General features: G+C 39.8%; 1 protein-coding gene across 1 annotated transcript in view; it reads left to right on the top strand.

Annotated features, from left to right (window-relative positions):
• Positions 1 to 19,488, top strand: part of LOC126191474 (cytochrome P450 6k1-like) — a 58,367-nt gene extending 38,879 nt beyond the window's left edge. The window contains exons 3-4 of the mRNA XM_049932356.1: positions 14,556 to 14,807; positions 19,208 to 19,488. Coding sequence (XP_049788313.1) covers positions 14,556 to 14,807; positions 19,208 to 19,386 — 431 coding nt within the window. The 3' untranslated portion in view covers positions 19,387 to 19,488. The remainder of the gene's footprint in view (positions 1 to 14,555; positions 14,808 to 19,207) is intronic.
• Positions 19,489 to 19,859: the final 371 nt, after the last annotated feature.

Raw genomic sequence — 19,859 nt, 5'->3', positions numbered from 1 at the left:
TTCCGTCTCATTGTGCCTTCACAAAAATACAACAAGGGAACAAACGAAAACAATAACAACAAAGGAAATCGTGACATTAAACACAACTTTGAATTCTTAAATCTAATCATGAGCCATCTTGACTACCCACATTACTTCCCATCTTAGTGTTTTTGGAGATTAAATTCCAGAAGAATGCATATTAACTTCCCATCAGTTCTATTACTGCTTAAAGTGAATTAAAACCACAAATTGCTTAAATGATGATCTATATCTGGTCATTCATTTTCAGGAAAACGAATTTGATAATTAAACTTCTCCTTCATGAAAATAGTCCCAAATTTAAGAACATGTGTGTAAATATTCCAAATCTCTTCAGCAATATACGTATAAATTTCTTGGATAAGTATTTGAAACTTGTATGAGACTAGATACTTCACATTCTGAAGTAATCATAATGTAATATCGCCTGATGAAGGGCTGCTATTTTCTATCTCTATTTTTGATGATATTGACTATGATAAAGATTATCATACGAAACATATTTTTCTGTCTGTCGCCATTATAGTGTAGACAGCTTTTATCGATGTCAGACGCATGACAAAATTCCAAAACAGTTAATTAGAGACAATGACAATGTCCTTTCCAGAAAAGGAGAACGTAATTTCAGGCATACATTCAGCAATCGTGTCAACCCCAAGATGACTTTTAATGCATTCCTCGAAAGTTGTAAATGAGCATGGAGGGAGAATGCATATAGTTTTCTAGTTTTAATCAAAGATGATGATTTAAATAATAGGCATTATCATATTAATTTCGATAACTATAGCCGAATCAGAGATGGGAAAGGGGTGACCCTTCTTCAAATTACGTTTACTTTAGAAACCTTGTCTGGTATAACAAGGGATCATATCCCAACAACAGAAATGCTTGTTAGAGGGCTACTGCGTTAGAAACGAGGTCATCTGCTATCAACAAATGGGAAGACAGAATATACACTCCAGAGGTATATGAAACTTTGACATCTTCATCGTCTCAGAAGCAGAACTGTGGTGTCATAAATGTGGAACCAGAAGACATTCTGGACTTCAAGGTGGTCAAACTCTTAGAAGAGGGATGCTACCTTAGTATGCTCTTATGATACCAAACAAAAATCAAGTTTCAGATATGTACATACAACCACTTCGTGTTCCACAGTGAATCTCCAGCAATAATTGAAACTGATTGAAAGACTCACTGCTATCCAGTTTCCACTGCTCAAAGCAGAATGTAAGGTAGAGATTCCAAATAAATAAGGATATAATGGATCTGTTCCAATAAGAAAGAAGAAATTAGACTATTTAAAGAAAGTTCTACAATACATATCTTATGAACAGAAACCATTTTACAACAGTACCTGCCAGAAGCTAGTGAAGGATGGATAAGATATAGATGATTGAAGCATACCTAAAATTTTCTGCTTAGCTATATTTTCACCGTGAATGTGTTTTGGGTATGTTATGAACAAACCTGTATGCCCATAACACATTCTTTTATTGCTATAAAAAATATGAACAATATAAACTTGTCTAACACAATACTTCTGCTGCAAACAGAACGTTTTTTGCCTCATCAGCATTATCAAGTTCGAAAAACGGTCATCTCTAGTACATTCAGACTGGGTTACTAAACACACTTAATGGCTTAAGTACGTTTTTAGTGGTGTAAATTGTTTCACCTAGGAGCTAATTGGTACATAGTAACTCCACGATATCATGCTCAAACCCATTGTATAACAAAATAGGTTTTTGTGTCTTTTGAAAAACTTACTTTCTGAAACATGACCCCATTACCAAGTCACCGATTCATTTCTATTTATTATAGCAAGAGAACAGGAAAGACATCTGCTACAAATGAGCAGTTTAAAATTATGGTATATATATTATTATCAATTCAGACACTGACTGAGCTGTGGTTATCAACAGCAGCTACATGCTCCCTAATTTCATTGTATGGAAGATCAGTCTTAAAAGTTGGATGTTGAAATTTTGCTGAAATACCCACAAGAAGCCGTCACTGCTGTAAAAATGGGAAGATGAAACAGTCTTTTCTGGGAAAACCATTTAAACCCATTCTTCAACCATTATGGAGATTGAATCAAGAAAGGCAGGTATTCAGAAAGAAGAAATAGACCAAGACAAAAAAGGTGGAGATATTAAAACCAATGAAAAATAATGTGTTTATGAAAGGTGAAACAGAAAAGGAGATGGAGACAATGTAGGAGAAGGAGATAAATGTGATGATGAAGATTATAATGATATTAATGAAAAAGAAAATGAAGAACTGTTGTAATAGAAAATTATAGCAGAGACAGGCTGTACAGCATAATTTTTTAATAAACTGTTACACAAAATATGTGATACATTATTAGATTTGATTGAGTAAAAAGAGTGTGGATGATTGGTGATTTACTGTTAGATGTCGATGTAGATGATTTAATAATTCACAGTGTAGGATGCTGGGAAAGAAAGGACAATATGAAATCCGTTGTTTGAAAGTTAGGCAAACAAAAAGAGTTACACAACATGAGATCTTCGAAACTATTGTAAAATTATCAGGGTTACCAATGCTTATAAACAAAACTATCTCTCCTGCAAGCCACTAAATTCCAGCAGAGGTTACATGTATGTCAATATCGTTAAAAGCCTGTAATAGACGAAAGAGGCAGATCATTATTGATAGAAGATGGTATGCATATCAGCATGGGGATGTATAAACATGGATAGAACGAAAATGAAATTGATGTTCAAGACTGGAAGATGACCTCCAACCAATTTGGGGTGCACATATCGACTATATCCACTCGAATAACTAGAATGAATTGGTACAGTGATTATTTTTACTGTTACCTACGACAGTAGCAGGCAATGATTCACATGGTAATGAAATAACATCCATTGAAGAGGAACCCTGGGAAGTAGCGATTGTTGCTTGAAGTTTATGATGGCTGTGGAAAATGAAGTGAAAGAATCAACTACAGAATGGGAAATTGTGTATGAAAATATTCTGTCAGTCAAAAGACAGCCACAAAAGATGCGACTCAGAAATTTGAAAGATAAGCCAATAGTTCACATAATTAGTACGTAGCTTTTCGTATATCGAACAGCACGCTTTGGATGTTGGTAACAGTTGGCAGCAGACTATATTCGAATTCCAAGGAAGATTGAATATATGTCCAGAATTCTAGTGCCAATTTTACAAGCTCCTCATAGAAGGCGAATGTCTCTGAGAGCTTAGCAGGAGCATATGGGTGTTATCTGCTAGAGTCAGCTATCATGTTACATGTGTGTCTCTTATCTTACCAACAAACGCAATCAAATCTGCAACCTCATCGCATTTGTTGGTCAGCTGTTGTCATCATCACTGGATGAGACTGATATCATGCCTTGTCTTGAAAATGAAGCAATCTGATTGTAGATGTGATGTTAACATACACTCCTGGAAATTGAAATAAGAACACCGTGAATTCATTGTCCCAGGAAGGGGAAACTTTATTGACACATTCCTGGGGTCAGATACATCACATGATCACACTGACAGAACCACAGGCACATAGACACAGGCAACAGAGCACGCACAATGTCGGCACTAGTACAGTGTATATCCACCTTTCGCAGCAATGCAGGCTGCTATTCTCCCATGGAGACGATCGTAGAGATGCTGGATGTAGTCCTGTGGAACGGCTTGCCATGCCATTTCCACCTGGCGCCTCAGTTGGACCAGCGTTCGTGCTGGACGTGCAGACCGCGTGAGACGACGCTTCATCCAGTCCCAAACATGCTCAATGGGGGACAGATCCGGAGATCTTGCTGGCCAGGGTAGTTGACTTACACCTTCTAGAGCACATTGGGTGGCACGGGATACATGCGGACGTGCATTGTCCTGTTGGAACAGCAAGTTCCCTTGCCGGTCTAGGAATGGTAGAACGATGGGTTCGATGACGGTTTGGATGTACCGTGCACTATTCAGTGTCCCCTCGACGATCACCAGTGGTGTACGGCCAGTGTAGGAGATCGCTCCCCACACCATGATGCCGGGTGTTGGCCCTGTGTGCCTCGGTCGTATGCAGTCCTGATTGTGGCGCTCACCTGCACGGCGCCAAACACGCATACGACCATCATTGGCACCAAGGCAGAAGCGACTCTCATCGCTGAAGACGACACGTCTCCATTCGTCCCTCCATTCACGCCTGTCGCGACACCACTGGAGGCGGGCTGCACGATGTTGGGGCGTGAGCGGAAGACGGCCTAACGGTGTGCGGGACCGTAGCCCAGCTTCATGGAGACGGTTGCGAATGGTCCTCGCCGATACCCCAGGAGCAACAGTGTCCCTAATTTGCTGGGAAGCGGCGGTGCGGTCCCCTACGGCACTGCGTAGGATCCTACGGTCTTGGCGTGCATCCGTGCGTCGCTACGGTCCAGTCCCAGGTCGACGGGCACGTGCACCTTCCGCCGACCACTGGCGACAACATCGATGTACTGTGGAGACCTCACGCCCCACGTGTTGAGCAATTCGGCGGTACGTCCACCCGGCCTCCCGCATGCCCACTATACGCCCTCGCTCAAAGTCCGTCAACTGCACATACGGTTCACGTCCACGCTGTCGCGGCATGCTACCAGTGTTAAAGACTGCGATGGAGCTCCGTATGCCACGGCAAACTGGCTGACACTGACGGCGGCGGTGCACAAATGCTGCGCAGCTAGCGTCATTCGACGGCCAACACCGCGGTTCCTGGTGTGTCCGCTGTGCCGTGCGTGTGATCATTGCTTGTACAGCCCTCTCGCAGTGTCCGGAGCAAGTATGGTGGGTCTGACACACCGGTGTCAATGTGTTCTTTTTTCCATTTCCAGGAGTGTATAACTGTATCCTACATGTTGTAGATGGATTATTACAATACGATTGTAACACAGTTGTTGTACATGCATTACGAGAAACATAACGAAGAGCTGCCATAACATGTTATAAGCTACGTAGCTCAGGGTTTTTGTGTGATCTATTCCCATCATGTCCTGTTTTAAGTTCTACAACAGACAGAATATTCTATCTTCTTCTTGGACTGCCTAGATTATATCATGCAACAGCTTTCAGAGTAAGGATTTGGACTGCATGCAGACAGTCACATGCAGGTGCTACACAGTGTGTGTATGTGTGTGTGTGTGTGTGTGTGTGTGTGTGTGTTTCGCTGATGAAGCTTATGTACTTTTAATAAATATACAGATATTTTATATGTGGAAATACTTTGAGTTGCACCAGCATTGTCAATATCTTTACATTTTTAGACATGCGTTTTACACGTGGAAATAACATTGTGATTATTTAAATGAACTTTGGGTGTGCCACTGACGAAGCGTACATATTTTTAGGAAGTAGTACAGACATATTACACGTGAAAATACTTTAAATTTCACCAGTATTGACAAACATTTTCAGATCCACTAGCAGAAAATATGTTTATACATCTAATATTTCAATTACATTTGACCACTTGACCAACAAGGTTAAAAAAATGTAAATGTTTTCAAAAATTTATTGGTTAGATTTCCAAAAAACGATGTCATATATGACACTCTGGTATTCAGGACAAGCAAAGCATGCAGTTATAGTTGGGTAAAAAAATGGTTCAAATGGTTCTGAGCACTATGGGTCTTAACATCTATGGTCATCAGACACCCTAGAACGTAGAACTCCTTAAACCTAACTAACCTAAGGACATCACACACATCCATGCCCGAGGCAGGATTCGAACCTGCGACCGTAGCAGTCGCGCGGCTCCGGACTGAGCGCCTAGAACCGCTAGACCACCGCGGCCGGCTATAGTTGGGTAATATAATGATTTAATATTTTAGAAACTTGTAATGAAAAGGAAACCAGTACATAGAAATCATTTAATTACACCATGATACAAGGAAAAATAGCTATACTTTCTTACAGAAAACGTTGTGTACACTCTAAGATAGCAAATATATGACATCTGAATAGATATTTAAAAAATACCTTTATGTTTTCAGTTGTAGTATTCAGTGACTTGCCAGTACGTATAAATAACATCTGTTTGTACATGTGGAGATCAGTTCAGAATTCTCTGAGGTGATGTATCTTATGAAGTGCTGATGTGTTTGGTTTTGTTTTCGTTCCCAAACTGCTTCTTCAAAATCTGGAGCAGGTGACAAGGGCTCAACACATCTGTACGGCACCGAGGAGGATTACTTCGTCTTTGTGCCAAAAGTAATTGAGGATCCGTCTCGTTTGAGTCGTCATCGGACGACAAAACTATACATCCTGTGTCAGTAGATGGGGCAAAGGTCTCATTGCCCTTACCATCGCTTTACTTTTCATCAAGTTTTGGTAGATTTCCACCAAAGTCAAATGACTTCTCCAGTTCACGACGTATCTCATCTTATGGAATTATCTAAAATTTTTTACTTATTTTACCTATAATCACTTTATTATTCTTTTATTATTATTTTTATTATTTATTGTTGTTATTATGGCTACTTCACATATTATCATTTAAATTAGCGAAATGTGCCAAAAGAGATAGCAAATTACTGCTGAATAGTTACAAACGAACAAGCGTTTCACAAGATACTAATCCATTATGTCATACACGACACATACCTAGAACTACTGCAACAAAATGTTGGAAAGGGATAATATTCCGTTAACAATCTGTTGACAATAAATTAGCATCGACTGAAGGTAGTTAGGAGGTGAAAAAATTATTAAAACCACACACTTACTGGTTCACGGCAGCATTTCGCTGTTTTCCACTGCGGACGTTAGGTAAACGATAGATGACTTCAATAATTACCCACGCAGAAAACGAAACTTGCTGTGCTAGGTCGTGATACCTCGTGGAAGGTACTATCAGGTGTATTTTTGCCGTACACATGGGTTCCGTACGCAGTCAAAAGTTCCCAGTTCCATGTGTCGTATATGAGATGTGGCACATGAAGAGGTTTTCTTTAAATATTTTCAGTAAACTCACTGAAGCGTCAAAGAAACTGGTATAGGTATGCGTATTTAAGTACAGAGATATGTAAGCAGGCAGAATACGGCACTGCGATTGACAACGCTTATATAAAACAACAAGTGTCTGATGCAGTTGTTAGATTGGTTACTGCTGCTACACCGGCAGGTTATCTAGATTTAAGTGATTCTGAACGTGGTGTTGTAATCGGCGCACAAGCGATAGAACACAGCATCTCCGTGGTAGCGATGAAGCGGAGATTTTTCCGTACGACCATTTCACGAGTGTACCGTGAATATCAGGAATCCGGTAAACCATCAAATCTCCGACATCGCTGCGGACGGAAAAACATCCTGCAAGAAGGGGACCAAAGACGACTGAAGAGAATCGTTCAATATGACAGAAGTGCAACCCTTCCGCAAACTGCTGCAGATTTCAATGCTGGACCATGAAAAAGTGAAAGCGTGGGAACCATTCAACGAAATATCATCGATATGGGCTTTCGGAGCCGAAGGCCCACTCGTGTACCCTTGAAGACTGCACGATATAGAGCGTTACGCCTCGCCTCCCGTCAACACCGACATTGGACTGTTGATGACTGTAAACATGTGGCCTGGTCGGACGAGTCTCGTTTGAAATTGTATCGAGCTGATGGACGGGTACAGGTATGGAGACAACCTCATGAATCCATGGACCCTGCATGTCAGCAGGGGTTTGTTCAAGCTGCTGGAGGCTCTGTAACTGCGTGGAGCGTATATAATCGGAGTGAAATGTGATCCCTTGTACGTCTACATACGACTCTGATAGGTGACACGCACGTAAGCATCCTGTCTGATCACATGCATCCATTCATGTCCATTGTGCATTCCAACGGACTTCGCCAATTCCACCTGGACGATGAGACACCCCAAACGTCCAGAATTGCTACAGCATGGCTCCAGGAACACTCTTGCGAGTTTAAACACTTCCAATGGTCACCATATTCCTCAGATATGAGCATTATTGAGCATATCTGGGATGCATTGCAACGTGCTGTTCAGAAGAGATCTCCACCCCCTCGAACCCTTACGGATGTGTGGACAGCTCTGCAGGATTCATGGTGTCAATTCCCTCCAGCACTACTTCAGACATCAGTCGAGTCCACGCCACGTCGTGTCGCGGCACTTCTGCGTGCTCGCGGCGGCCCTACGCGATATTAGACAGATGTACCAGTTTCTTGAATACTTTTGAACATGATGCCAATTTACGCTATTCACGTTATTCGGATACTTTTGAACATGGCGCTAATTTATGCAGTCCAGATCATTCGCGTGCTTTTGAGCATGAGGCCAGTTTACGCAATTCAGGTTATTCAGATACCTTTGAAAATGTCCAAGATGGCAGCTCTACGGCTACATACTGATGGGCTGTTTCAGTTTAATAGTTAGTAAAATGGTGATCTGTTGTTGTGAGATCTAAATGTGTGTATGTGTGTGTGTGTGTGTGTGTGTGTGTGTGTGTGTGAGAGAGAGAGAGAGAGAGAGAGAGAGGAATGAAATTTGCTGATGGGGCAGAAAGTTTTTTGATGAAACAATACCAGGCTGCTGCTGACAATATATCTTCCCGCTCACCTGCTCCTGCACAAGGACGTAGGTAGGATTTTTTCAAAAGGGAGTCCAATTTGTTAAAAAGGACCTTAAAAAGACTCATATTTTTCATTAATTTTGAAAACTTCCATATAGGACGATAACCATTTTATCCGACAATAATCTAGGAGTTTTCACCAAGCAGAAGTATAATCTCGTTACTTGGGAGTGCTGTATTTTGGCAAACCACTAAGAAGCAGTCACGCTCCACTCTCCCTTCGCCCTCCAGGATCATTTTATACTCTTCTTTCAGTCTGGACTTGACCTGAGAAATGATCAGGAATGGACGAACGCTAATTTTTCTGTACACGTGATTATTAGCGACAGGGATTCTGGAATGAGGAGATATCTGTTCGACAGAGCAGGTAGAACTATTTTGGTGGCGAAAATGCAGGGGGTCTGGAATTATTCAAATTTTTTCATTGAAGTATGCATCTGTCGCTTCTTGCAACGTAAGAGAGATCATTTTCAGCATTAAAGAAAGTACCAGCAGACAAATGCATGAGCATAATGAGGGGAATTTGAATTTTTTCTTATTAATCATATGGCTTTTAGTACCTGTAGTCTTGAAGAGATGCTCGGCTCTCTTTCAATGCTTCTCTTTTCACTTAAGCAGAGGGTCTGCATCTTTACAGGAATTGGAAACTGTCATGAAAGAAAGGATATTCGGAAGGAATTGTCTATAGCCTACGGTAAGGGACCAACCCCAGTATTCGCCTAAGCTGAAAATGTGAAACAACAGAAAACCACTTTCAAGGTCGCCAGCGGATGGTTTAAAACTACCTCGCTTCCCAAATCCAGGGATTGTTAGCTCAACAGCTCAACACGCAGACCTACCCCACGTCATTGGCGAATTTGGCAAAACTGGTTGATGTACATTGCTTTAAAATTAAATGGATCACAACAAAAGATAAAATTCCGACATTGCATGTTTTTCCTTTAATTGTGCATGTTTAGTTGTTTGATAGTGCATGAATGCAAGCAAATTTTAACATTTAATTGTGCATGGAATTGTTGGCTTCAGTTCTTATAATATTACAAGAGCGTAAATAGATTTTGAACGAAAGGGGAAGTGAGGGATGCAGGGCGCAGTCGGCTTGGACTAATTCAAGCAGCCCGCTGAAAAAGTCTTTTAGAAACGAACGAATTAATAAATGTGATGTCATCACATTCCCCGTCCGCTCTCCGCAAACTTCTCCCCATCGTTCTGTATCGGAACTGATTTTCATAACTGAGTACTGCCCAGGTGACTCAGAACGGGCGATGTTTTCCCATTTGGGTTACTAATGATAGCATACTGAGTAAATTTTTTAAACAAATGCAACCATCACTGTTTGGGCAATATTGTTGTTGATAAACGCGATTTTGGGGTTACACAGGCAGTATTTTTATGCACTCATTATAATTTAATATTATTTGTAATGATATTTACCGCTCCACTGCCTTGTGAATTACTGAAATATTGCAACCCGTAAGTACTACCAGACTCCAACAACAATTCCAGTGCTAACATTAAACTGCTATAGATATGTAATTAGGCTATTATAGAAGTGTGTGTGCTTTTAACTTACCACAACACTAGCGGACGAATCAGAATCGATTTTCCTCTTCTTTCTTCTTACAAACTTATCCGTAATTATAAACTATCACAGTAGCACACAACACAAAAAAACAATTAACGGTAATACATTAAATTCAGCTGCAAGTAAGAACTGAGTTCATTAACAAACAACAACTGAGCTCAAGCAAGGACAACAACCGGTCTCGGCTAAAATAGGGATGGGCGATAGCCGATAGTGCTATGGATGTGTAGATAGTTTAAATCCATGGTTGGTCTTGCTGACTATCGATAGTTTGTATCCCGTTTTCGTCGTATGACTAAAAATCAAAACATCTTAAGTTTCCCTACACGGCGACTAGATCGTGCGTAACTTCATTTGGGTGATATGGGGCTCCGGACCCCCTGGACTCTCCTCTGTCTACATCGTTGTACTGCATGCAGGCAACCTGTGCCTCTGACGTCATGGGTGCGGTATGTTTACGGTACGACACGTCCGAGAAACTGGTAGAAGCCGATCTCAGGGTAGATCAGCTTGGATTCCGTAGAAATATTGGAACACGTGAAGCAACACTGACCTTACAACTTATCATAGAAGAAAGATTAAGGAAAGGCAAACCTACGTTTCTAGCATTTGTAGACTTAGAGAAAGCTTTTGACAATGTTGACTGGAATACTCTCTTTCAAATTCTAAGGGTGGCAGGGGTAAAATACAGGGAGTGAAAGGCTATTTACAATTTGTACAGAAACCAGGTGGCAGTTATAAGAGTGGAGGGGCATGAAAGGGAAGCAGTGGTTGGGAAGGGAGTGAGACAGGGTTGTAGCCTCTCCCCGATGTTATTCAATCTGTATATTGAGCAAGCAGTAAAGGAATCAAAAGAAAAATTCGGAGTAGGAATTAAAATCCATGGAGAAGAAATAAAAACTTTGAGGTTCGCCAATGACACTGTAATTCTTTCAGAGACAGCAAAGGACCTGGAAGAGCAGTTGAACGGAATGGGCAGTGTCTTGAAAGGAGGATATAAGATGAACATTAACAAATGCAAAACGAGGTAATTGAATGCAGTCGAATTAAGTCAGGTGATGCTGAGGGAATTAGATTAGGAAATGAGAACTTAAAGTAGTAAAGGAGTTTTGCTATTTGGGGAGCAAAATAACTGATGATGGTCGAAGTAGAGAGGATATAAAATGTAGACTGGCAATGGCAAGGAAAGCGTTTCTGAAGAAGAGAAATTTGTTAACATCGAGTATAGATTTAAGAGTCAGGAAGTCGTTTCTGAAAGTATTTGTATGGAGTGTAGCCATGTAATGAAGCGAAACATGAACGACAAATAGTTTGGACAAGAAGAGGAAAGAAGCTTTCGAAATGTGGTGCTACAGAAGAATGCTGAAGATTAGATGGGTAGATCACGTAACTAATGAGGAGGTATTGAACAGAATTGGGGAGAAGAGGAGTTTGTGGTATAACTTGACAAGAAGAAGGGACCGGTTGGTAGGATATGTTCTGAGGCATCAAGGGGTCACAAATTTAGCATTGAAGGGCAGCGTGGATGGTAAAAATCGTAGAGGGAGACCAAGAGATGAATACACTGAGCAGATTCAGAAGGATGTGGGTTGCAGTAGGTACTGGGAGATGAAGAAGCTTGCAAGGGATAGAGTAGCATGGAGAGCTGCATCAAACCAGTCTCAGGACTGAAGATCACAACAACAACGTCCGAAAAGTGGACCAGAGGCTTACAGCTACATTATTATTCGAAACTACTGTTTTGTTTGTTTGCAGATGCTCGCCCGCAGTCCTGATAAACAAAGAAATCCCCACGCCGCTACAGTATACAGAACAAAATGAGGCAGCCCATTCCCACTTCATCAGTAGCAGGGACTATTTTGCTTTGACTCCTCTAGTGGCGTTCTGTTGTGACGAATTCACTCCGTACCGGTATTGTGGGCATACAACTGGAAAAAATAATTGTGTGACTTAATTTTTTGAGGTGATAATTAATGCTTTATAGCTACGCCTCGTAAAAATTAGGCTAAAACACTGTGGAATTACGCAACGTCCTGCATACATTCCTTGTTTACTTATTACGACATCATTCGGTACATAATAACTGTTTATTGACATTCACTTGTACTTCATACTCATATGTTCATAATATAGGCTGACGTATGATCATTGGACACAAAAGTCAAAGCATATTACAGAAGCAATGACAATTTTACAACGGGAAAACTAAAATAGAAACAAAAATGCCAAACAATCCACAACTCTTACTTCGCCATCATCCTGTCCCAGCGTTAGAAGTTGCCTACGTGTCCAAGAATGCCCTGACTCGTCGCTACCTGCATTAGCCGATTCTATTACAGATTGTTTAGGTACACACTAATCTCATACAACTATATCCTACGTCCTACATACACGTGCGCACACACGCACCCAACCACCAGTCCACCCGCAAAGACAGAGAGAGAGAGCCTTTTTTATTCGTTCATTTATTCAGCACCGAACGTTTGTAACTGTTTTCCCACAAAGTGCCTTATGCACTCATGTTTTCAGCCACAGAGTATAACAAGGTTTGCTGTAACAGCACCTTAAACCACTTATCAGAACATTTTGGATCTCAGTTAACTATTATAGTTTCTAGAAGATATGGTTTACAGTTTTTTTCCAAGTTGTTATTAATCATCTAAGGGCACACAAGTTATTACCGTGTGGGACGAGAGTGGGCAAGTTCATTATAGTGTTAAGATTAAGAAGAATTGCGTGATTGCAACAATGCATATGGATCATAAAGGGAGAATATGAAATGCTGCAAAGAGATATTAGCACCAGTTACAGTTCCTCTCCGAACTTTTATGGTTTTCATTTGAATTTCTTATTCACTCACTGCTTTTGATGAGTATCCTACTCTCTAGCAACCTTACTTCGCATCGGCTACACTGTAGTAGCATTACAGTCGCTTAGGACAGAGGTCAACAAACTCATTAGTCGGCAGAGCCAAATATCAAATTTCTATTTAGAGTCAAATTTTTTAAACCTAAACTATATAGGCAGGTACATTGTTATCAACTTAATTAGAGGACCTCAAAGTTGGGTCTTGCTAGAAACGCGCACAGTCTGATTGAGGTACTTTCGCTGAGGTCGACCCGTTCACTCTCCCATCTACACTCACCTTGTATATTTGTTTCGTCTGTCTCATTTCGTTCATCCTCCCTGTGTGTCTAAACCATCTCAAATAGCTCTCTCAATACTTCACAATGCACCCTAAAACAATTTAATAAACTTTGTATAATGTTTTAAGTCTCAGTTAAACTATAGGTACTTTGAAACAATCTTGACACAATACATAATAACGACGTTATTTATCGATAAAATTAAACTGTAATGCATCCATAAAATTAAATCATGACAGTGACTGACAAACACTAATGTAAACAGTGGCCTTGCATCTCCTAGAAAGTTCGTAATTTGTATTTAATTTTGGGGGAAGATTCCAGGTTCTCATCAATAAGACGATTTCTCAATTTACTCCTGATAGGGTTCACGCTTCAAAATGATTGTTTGCACAATATGTAGTCCCGAATACAACAAGAACAGAAACTGATCACATGAGTCAGGAGTACTATTCCAGTTGTCAAGAATCTTCTCCAAGTCTTCTAAAGCAGATCCCTTGTGCTGAGAACTAAGTTCACCTTTTTTTTCTAAAATGTTTCTGTATCAGTACAAAGGCATTCAAATTTCGAGTTCCGCAATTGTTTGTTTTTCAATTCTAGCAACTGCATTTCAAAGTTGCCCATTTAAATATTAAAAGGAGAAAAACTTAATTGTGTTACAGCAGCGTAAAGAGGTTGTTATGCCACCGCACGTTTGTATTTTGTGGAAGAGCCACACCGAAGGGTTGTGCCTCGCGAGCTGCGGTTTGCCGACCACTGGCTTAGGACAATCAAATTTCTATCGCCCTTACCCATTTTCTCAGTTGCTCTATTTCCACATATATTCTCTCTCTTTTCTCATCATCAGTGTGTGATATGGACTTGAAAACTTGCTCGATAATGGCTGGTGTTGGCTCATTTTCAATCCTCAGGAGAATAATTCGATCACTGTCTCGTTCATAGCGTCCCACTTGGGTAATTTCCTTGTTGATCGTTGAGAAGAAAAAACTTGTTATATCAGATATACCAAATGACCATATACCAAATGGTCTACAAACTAGTAACTAACAGTTTCCCCTTGCCGTAGTGAGACTACGCAATCATATATTTTCTGTGATTCAATTTCAATCTACAAATTAACTATGGTCGCCATGAGACGATTTAAAACTTAACATGGAGCACCGTTATAGAATACTTATTAGGACATCTTTTTGACATCCGTCCTTTTTTTCAGAAACCCTTCGTATGTACCCGCCCGTTCCGGTTCTCAATCGCGAGGTGGCGCAAGATTATAAACTGTCAAGATATGACTGTGTGTTGGAGAAAGGGACTAAGGTGGTCATTCCAATCTTGGGACTCCATCATGACAGAAAGTTCTTTCGGAATCCTGAAAATTTCGACCCGGAACACTTTTCCGACGAGCAGAAGGTATCAAGGCATCCCTTTTCCTATCTGCCCTTTGGGGAAGGACCACGCATCTGCATTGGTGAGTTTCTCCAAGTTTCTTCTTTATTGTTTGTTAATTTTTTTCATAATTTATATGAATATGTTGTTGCATATAGAGTAACAAATACAAAAGTATCGAAAAAGATCAGTTACGCATGTGTGCAACACGTTGGTGGATAACTACGTTTAATGTAACTCCTAATAAAACGACAAATAGTGTCAACTACGATTTTTCCAAAACATCCAGAAAAGTAAGTACCTGAGATAAATATATTTAGTGCACTGGAGGTAATTGTGAAAAACTACAATACTAAATCACGCCAAATGTTCGAACACTAATACTGCTATTGTTGTTGTTAATGATGTTGATGATGATGAGTATGATAATGATGCAGCTCTCCGAGTGTCTCTGAGTATTGCTACCTACACTCATCTGATCCTGTTCACTATATTCCAGCCTTTGTCTCCCTCAATATTTTTTATCCCTGTATCCCTCATCATATACACACGCAGTCTTCTCCATTACCTATCTGACGGTTCTTTGATGTCTCAGCATGTATTCTACTAACTGATCCTTTCTTTTAGTCAGGTTCCACCATAAATTTCTTTCTTCCCCAATTCGATTAAGTATCTCCTCATCTTTCCAGAATGAGATTTTCACTCTGCAGCGGGGTGTGCGCTGATATGAAACTTCCTGGCAGAGTGTGCAGAGTGTGCCCGACCGAGACTCGAACTCGGGACCTTTGCCTTTCGCGGGCAAGTGCTCTACCATCTGAGCTATTGAAGCACGACTCACGCCCGGTCCTTACAGCTTTACTTCTGCCAGTATCTCGTCTCCTTCCTTCTAAACTTTACAGAAGCTCTCCTGCGAACCTTGCAGAACTAGCACTCCTGAAAGAAAGGATACTGCGGAGACATGGCTTAGCCACAGCCTGGGGGATGTTTCCAGAATGAGATTTTCACTCTGCAGCGGAGTGTGCGTTGATATGAAACTTCCCGGCAGATTAAAACTGTGGCCGACCGAGACTCGAACTCGGGACCTTTGCCTTTCGCGGGCAACGAGATACTGGCAGAAGTAAAGCTGTGAGGACCGGGCGTGAGTCGTGCTTCGATAGCTCAGATGGTAGAGCACTTGCCCGCTGTTTATTGTCCACGTCTTACTTCCATACATGGTCACACTTCAGAAAAGACTTTCTAACAATTAAATATGTACCTGATGTTATAAATTTATCTTCTTCAGAAATGATTTTCTTCCTGTTGCCAGTCGGCCATCATCAGGTATTCTGCCGCCTAATCTAAGTCCCTCAACACTGCCTGAATTATCTCGACTACGTTCCATCACCCTTGTTCTACTTCTGCTAGTGTACATCTCATAACCACTTTTCAGGACGTTATCCATTTCGTTCATCTTCTCTTCTAAGTCCCTTGCAACAGATTACAACGCCATCAACAAACTGCAAAGTGTTCATTTCTTCTCCCTGAACTATAATTTATTTTCCAAATTTCTCATTTGTTTCGTTCACAACCGAGTCAGTGTACAGATTGAATAAAACTGAGACTATCTTCAGAGTGTTATGCACAAATAGATTAGCAACAAGTCGTCTATCAACACCTGTCATAGATAATGTTGCTTTGTGCACAAAATGTTACAACTGATTCACTTGTATTAAAAAGGGGAGAAGCGCTTCTTACTGGTTAATTGGATGAAATTTACTCAGATAAACAGAATGGAATCAACGGCGATACACTAAATAAAATGGAGTAACATAAAGTAACATCTCTGAAATCAATTTAGAAATTCTGAACCAACAGTGTAATGAATGTGATTCGACAAACAGAAATTTGGGCAACACTGGTGTGTTGGGAAACTGTGGATGCACATTTATTTCGTAAAAATAGAACGAACAGCGTTTTTAATCTCATTTCTTCAATTGAAAAAAAGCTAAATTTTTCTTTATTTGTTTGTTGAAAATTTCTTTCTTTCCTGACGCTACCCACCCACGGTGTATTACTTGACAGATTTCAACCCGTCAAATGGTCATATTTAGAACAACATGTAGAATTGTGGTCTTGTAACTCTTCCAGGAACGTCAATTGTTACTCAATGAGCGACAATAAATGCTTTTCATTGAGTCTAAGACCACAGTACTGCCTACTGTTGCTCAGATGATCATCTGACACGTTTAAAGCCAGTCATACAGGAATACCAATGTGACTGTTTAAGAAAAAACATAATTTCTTCTACACTCCTAGTTTCCAGTTTTCAGTACTCCATAAACTTCTCCACCATATTGCCATTCAGTTTCTTACATCTATGTTCTTTCTTAAGTTTGTTACGTTCACTTGGGAGACTCCTAAATTCAAACGAGTTTCTGTCTATAATTTTAATACTTTAATGTTTCTTTCCAGTTCTTTTCTTCTTTTCGTGGTTCAGGTACCGTTGACTTTGTTTTCCAGAACTACAGAATATTTATTTTGTTAACCTGACCTCTTTCCTTCGCCAAGGATGCCCAGAAATGTACTTATTTAAGGAGCCCTTCTTTTTAAGTTTCCTGTTTTGTCTTTTAAATAATGAAAATGTCTACCAGAAAATTATTGTGAGGAAAAAACTCAGAGCGTTGGCTTTTTTATTAGGGAAGACGAAAGACGGTTCAGACAGAACAGATGCTGTGCAAATAATCTCTTTCTTTTACGACAACTAATGGAGAAACTTATAGCAGTAGGAAAGGACTTACATATCGCCTTTGTAGATGTTGCAAAAGCTTATGACATACTTCCTAGAGGAAAACTGTGGAAAGCACGGAAAATTTAGACATGTATAACCATATTTTACAGATTATTGTCGAAATGTAGATAGATTATAAGGTACAGATTAACTGTGGGAGGCTATGAAAAATATAGATAGGGATGTCCATATTTTACTCATTATTATTGAAATCTACAAAGACGTTAAGGTACAGATTAAATTAATGATGAATTAAGAGCAAGAATGAGGGCAAATATAAGAGTGATAGATGGAACTGAAACAAAATCATTGCTGAGGTACGCCGAGTTGTTGAGAATGTCGGGTTATTGGTAGGGTTTGAATGGAAATCGCCTGGTATACATAAACGCCACAGACCACGATGTTCTTGGAAATAACACATCAATGAAATACTGGAGCATCGCAATGTTTGTAATGAGAATGCCCTGAACAGAGAGATGTGGCGGAAGATAACAGGAATACAGCAAAATGTTGTTATTGTCGAGCTTTGTATTAATTAATTCTGATGGGTAATAATACTAATCAACCATACCACAGCAACTAAGCCAGATCAAAGACTTTACGTCTTGTTTCATTTTCTTTTGATTTTCTTCTTGTGAAGTAAGCCAAATTTCAGCGTGAGAATCAGATCACTGCTAAGTCAATTGGTAATAAATCTATTAGAACTGATGGGTATTTGAACACAAAATTTTCATTAGGTGGAGCCATATTACCGACCTTTCATGTTTTCATTCACCTGTTTGAAACAAACACTTTCAATACGTTTCTTGTTTGTGTGCTATTGTGTATACTTCATTTTAGAAGATGAAAAGACCACAGATCCTCAATATTCATCTACAACAGGAAGTAGTGGAAGTTGATTTTGAGTGGAGAAAAAAAATTAAACCATGCTCCCTATACTACTGCAATAACATTTGGCGTTGTTAACCTGGGCAAGTGATCTATTTAAAATACGCTTCTTTTTCACGAATTTGTTGCTCGCATTTTGTTGATTTATTACAGTCAATTATTTTCGGTTCTACTGAGTCATCATTATAACTATAACTAGCCATAAATAACAAAAACGCAAAATTTATGTTACATAGAAACAGTTGAAAATGTTAAAAAGTACAAGATAAAAAGAAAAAAGCCATAAACACATACAAGGTAGCGGGTATACTTTTTTCTCTTTATCTTAACTTTTTTAATACCTTTTTAATCATATTTAGTAGTAATTTTTGTTTTCTTCTGGAGTTCTAGTTCTGATGTAACTGGTAAACTGTCATAAATCCAACAAATGCAATTAAGACATTTATGAATGAAAGAAGGTCATCGTATCGCATTGTTGAACAGTATATTTTATCAAAAGCCTTACTGCAAACGATGGAATGAAAACACAAGACAGAGTGATTTTGTTACAGTTTTCGAAACAGTACTGTCCCTACAGAGAATGGATGCAAGTTTCCGTACGCCCTTAATAAATTTAAGAAGTTTTCCTGCAGGGCCTCTTTGGCCTCTCTACGACTGATACAATTCCACAAATGTTCAATATAAGGAATTATTTCAAAATTTTTTGCAGTCTTATGTCGGTTGAATGGGATTAAGTTTCTGACTGATTCTGGAAATTCAATGTTGAAAACATTTGGCATTATCAGTCACACCTACAAAGAACGGCTGGCACATCTATTTTGTTGCAGGCATGCGTTTCGGATTCATGCAGGTGAAGTTGGCGATGATACATCTACTGTCAAAATTTGATTTTCTGCCTGTTGGAGACAAGCAGGTAGAAGTACGCATGGATCCCAACAACCTCTTGCTGAGACCAATCGGCGGAATCGATCTGAGAGTGGAACGACGACAAGTGCCTACATGGTGAAGAGCTGCAGTGGACATCTTATACCATAATAGGATGGCGGCCGTCTTATATTGAAATAGTATAAAAGATCATGTAATCAACTGGTGACCTAATCTCGTTGTGTTAGCTGGAAGAACTTAAGTTTGTTAATTAACAACCAGTAATTCCATTGTGGGATTCTGTGCCGAAGGAATGAAATAAAATTTACTGTGCAGCTCAAAAGCAATAAAACCATATTCAAATACTCTCCCTGTATCTTTATTCAAACATTCAAGAAGCAGGATCAAGAACATTTAATAAACATCATTCTTTGACATTAAATATAGGTCGCACAAGTCAATATTATCAATTTGGTTGAATAATGAGTATCCACAGAGCGAGGCGTGTATTTAATACTCGCAATACACTGAGTGCAAAACCCAAGCACCTCGAGTAATATTATAAACAAACCAGCCCCAAACGCGTCTACATTAGACGTCAGTTTCAAATAGCTG

This window comes from Schistocerca cancellata, chromosome 6, assembly GCF_023864275.1.
Source record: "Schistocerca cancellata isolate TAMUIC-IGC-003103 chromosome 6, iqSchCanc2.1, whole genome shotgun sequence".
NCBI lineage: Eukaryota > Metazoa > Arthropoda > Insecta > Orthoptera > Acrididae > Schistocerca > Schistocerca cancellata.
This window is presented reverse-complemented; position numbering and strand designations above follow the sequence as displayed.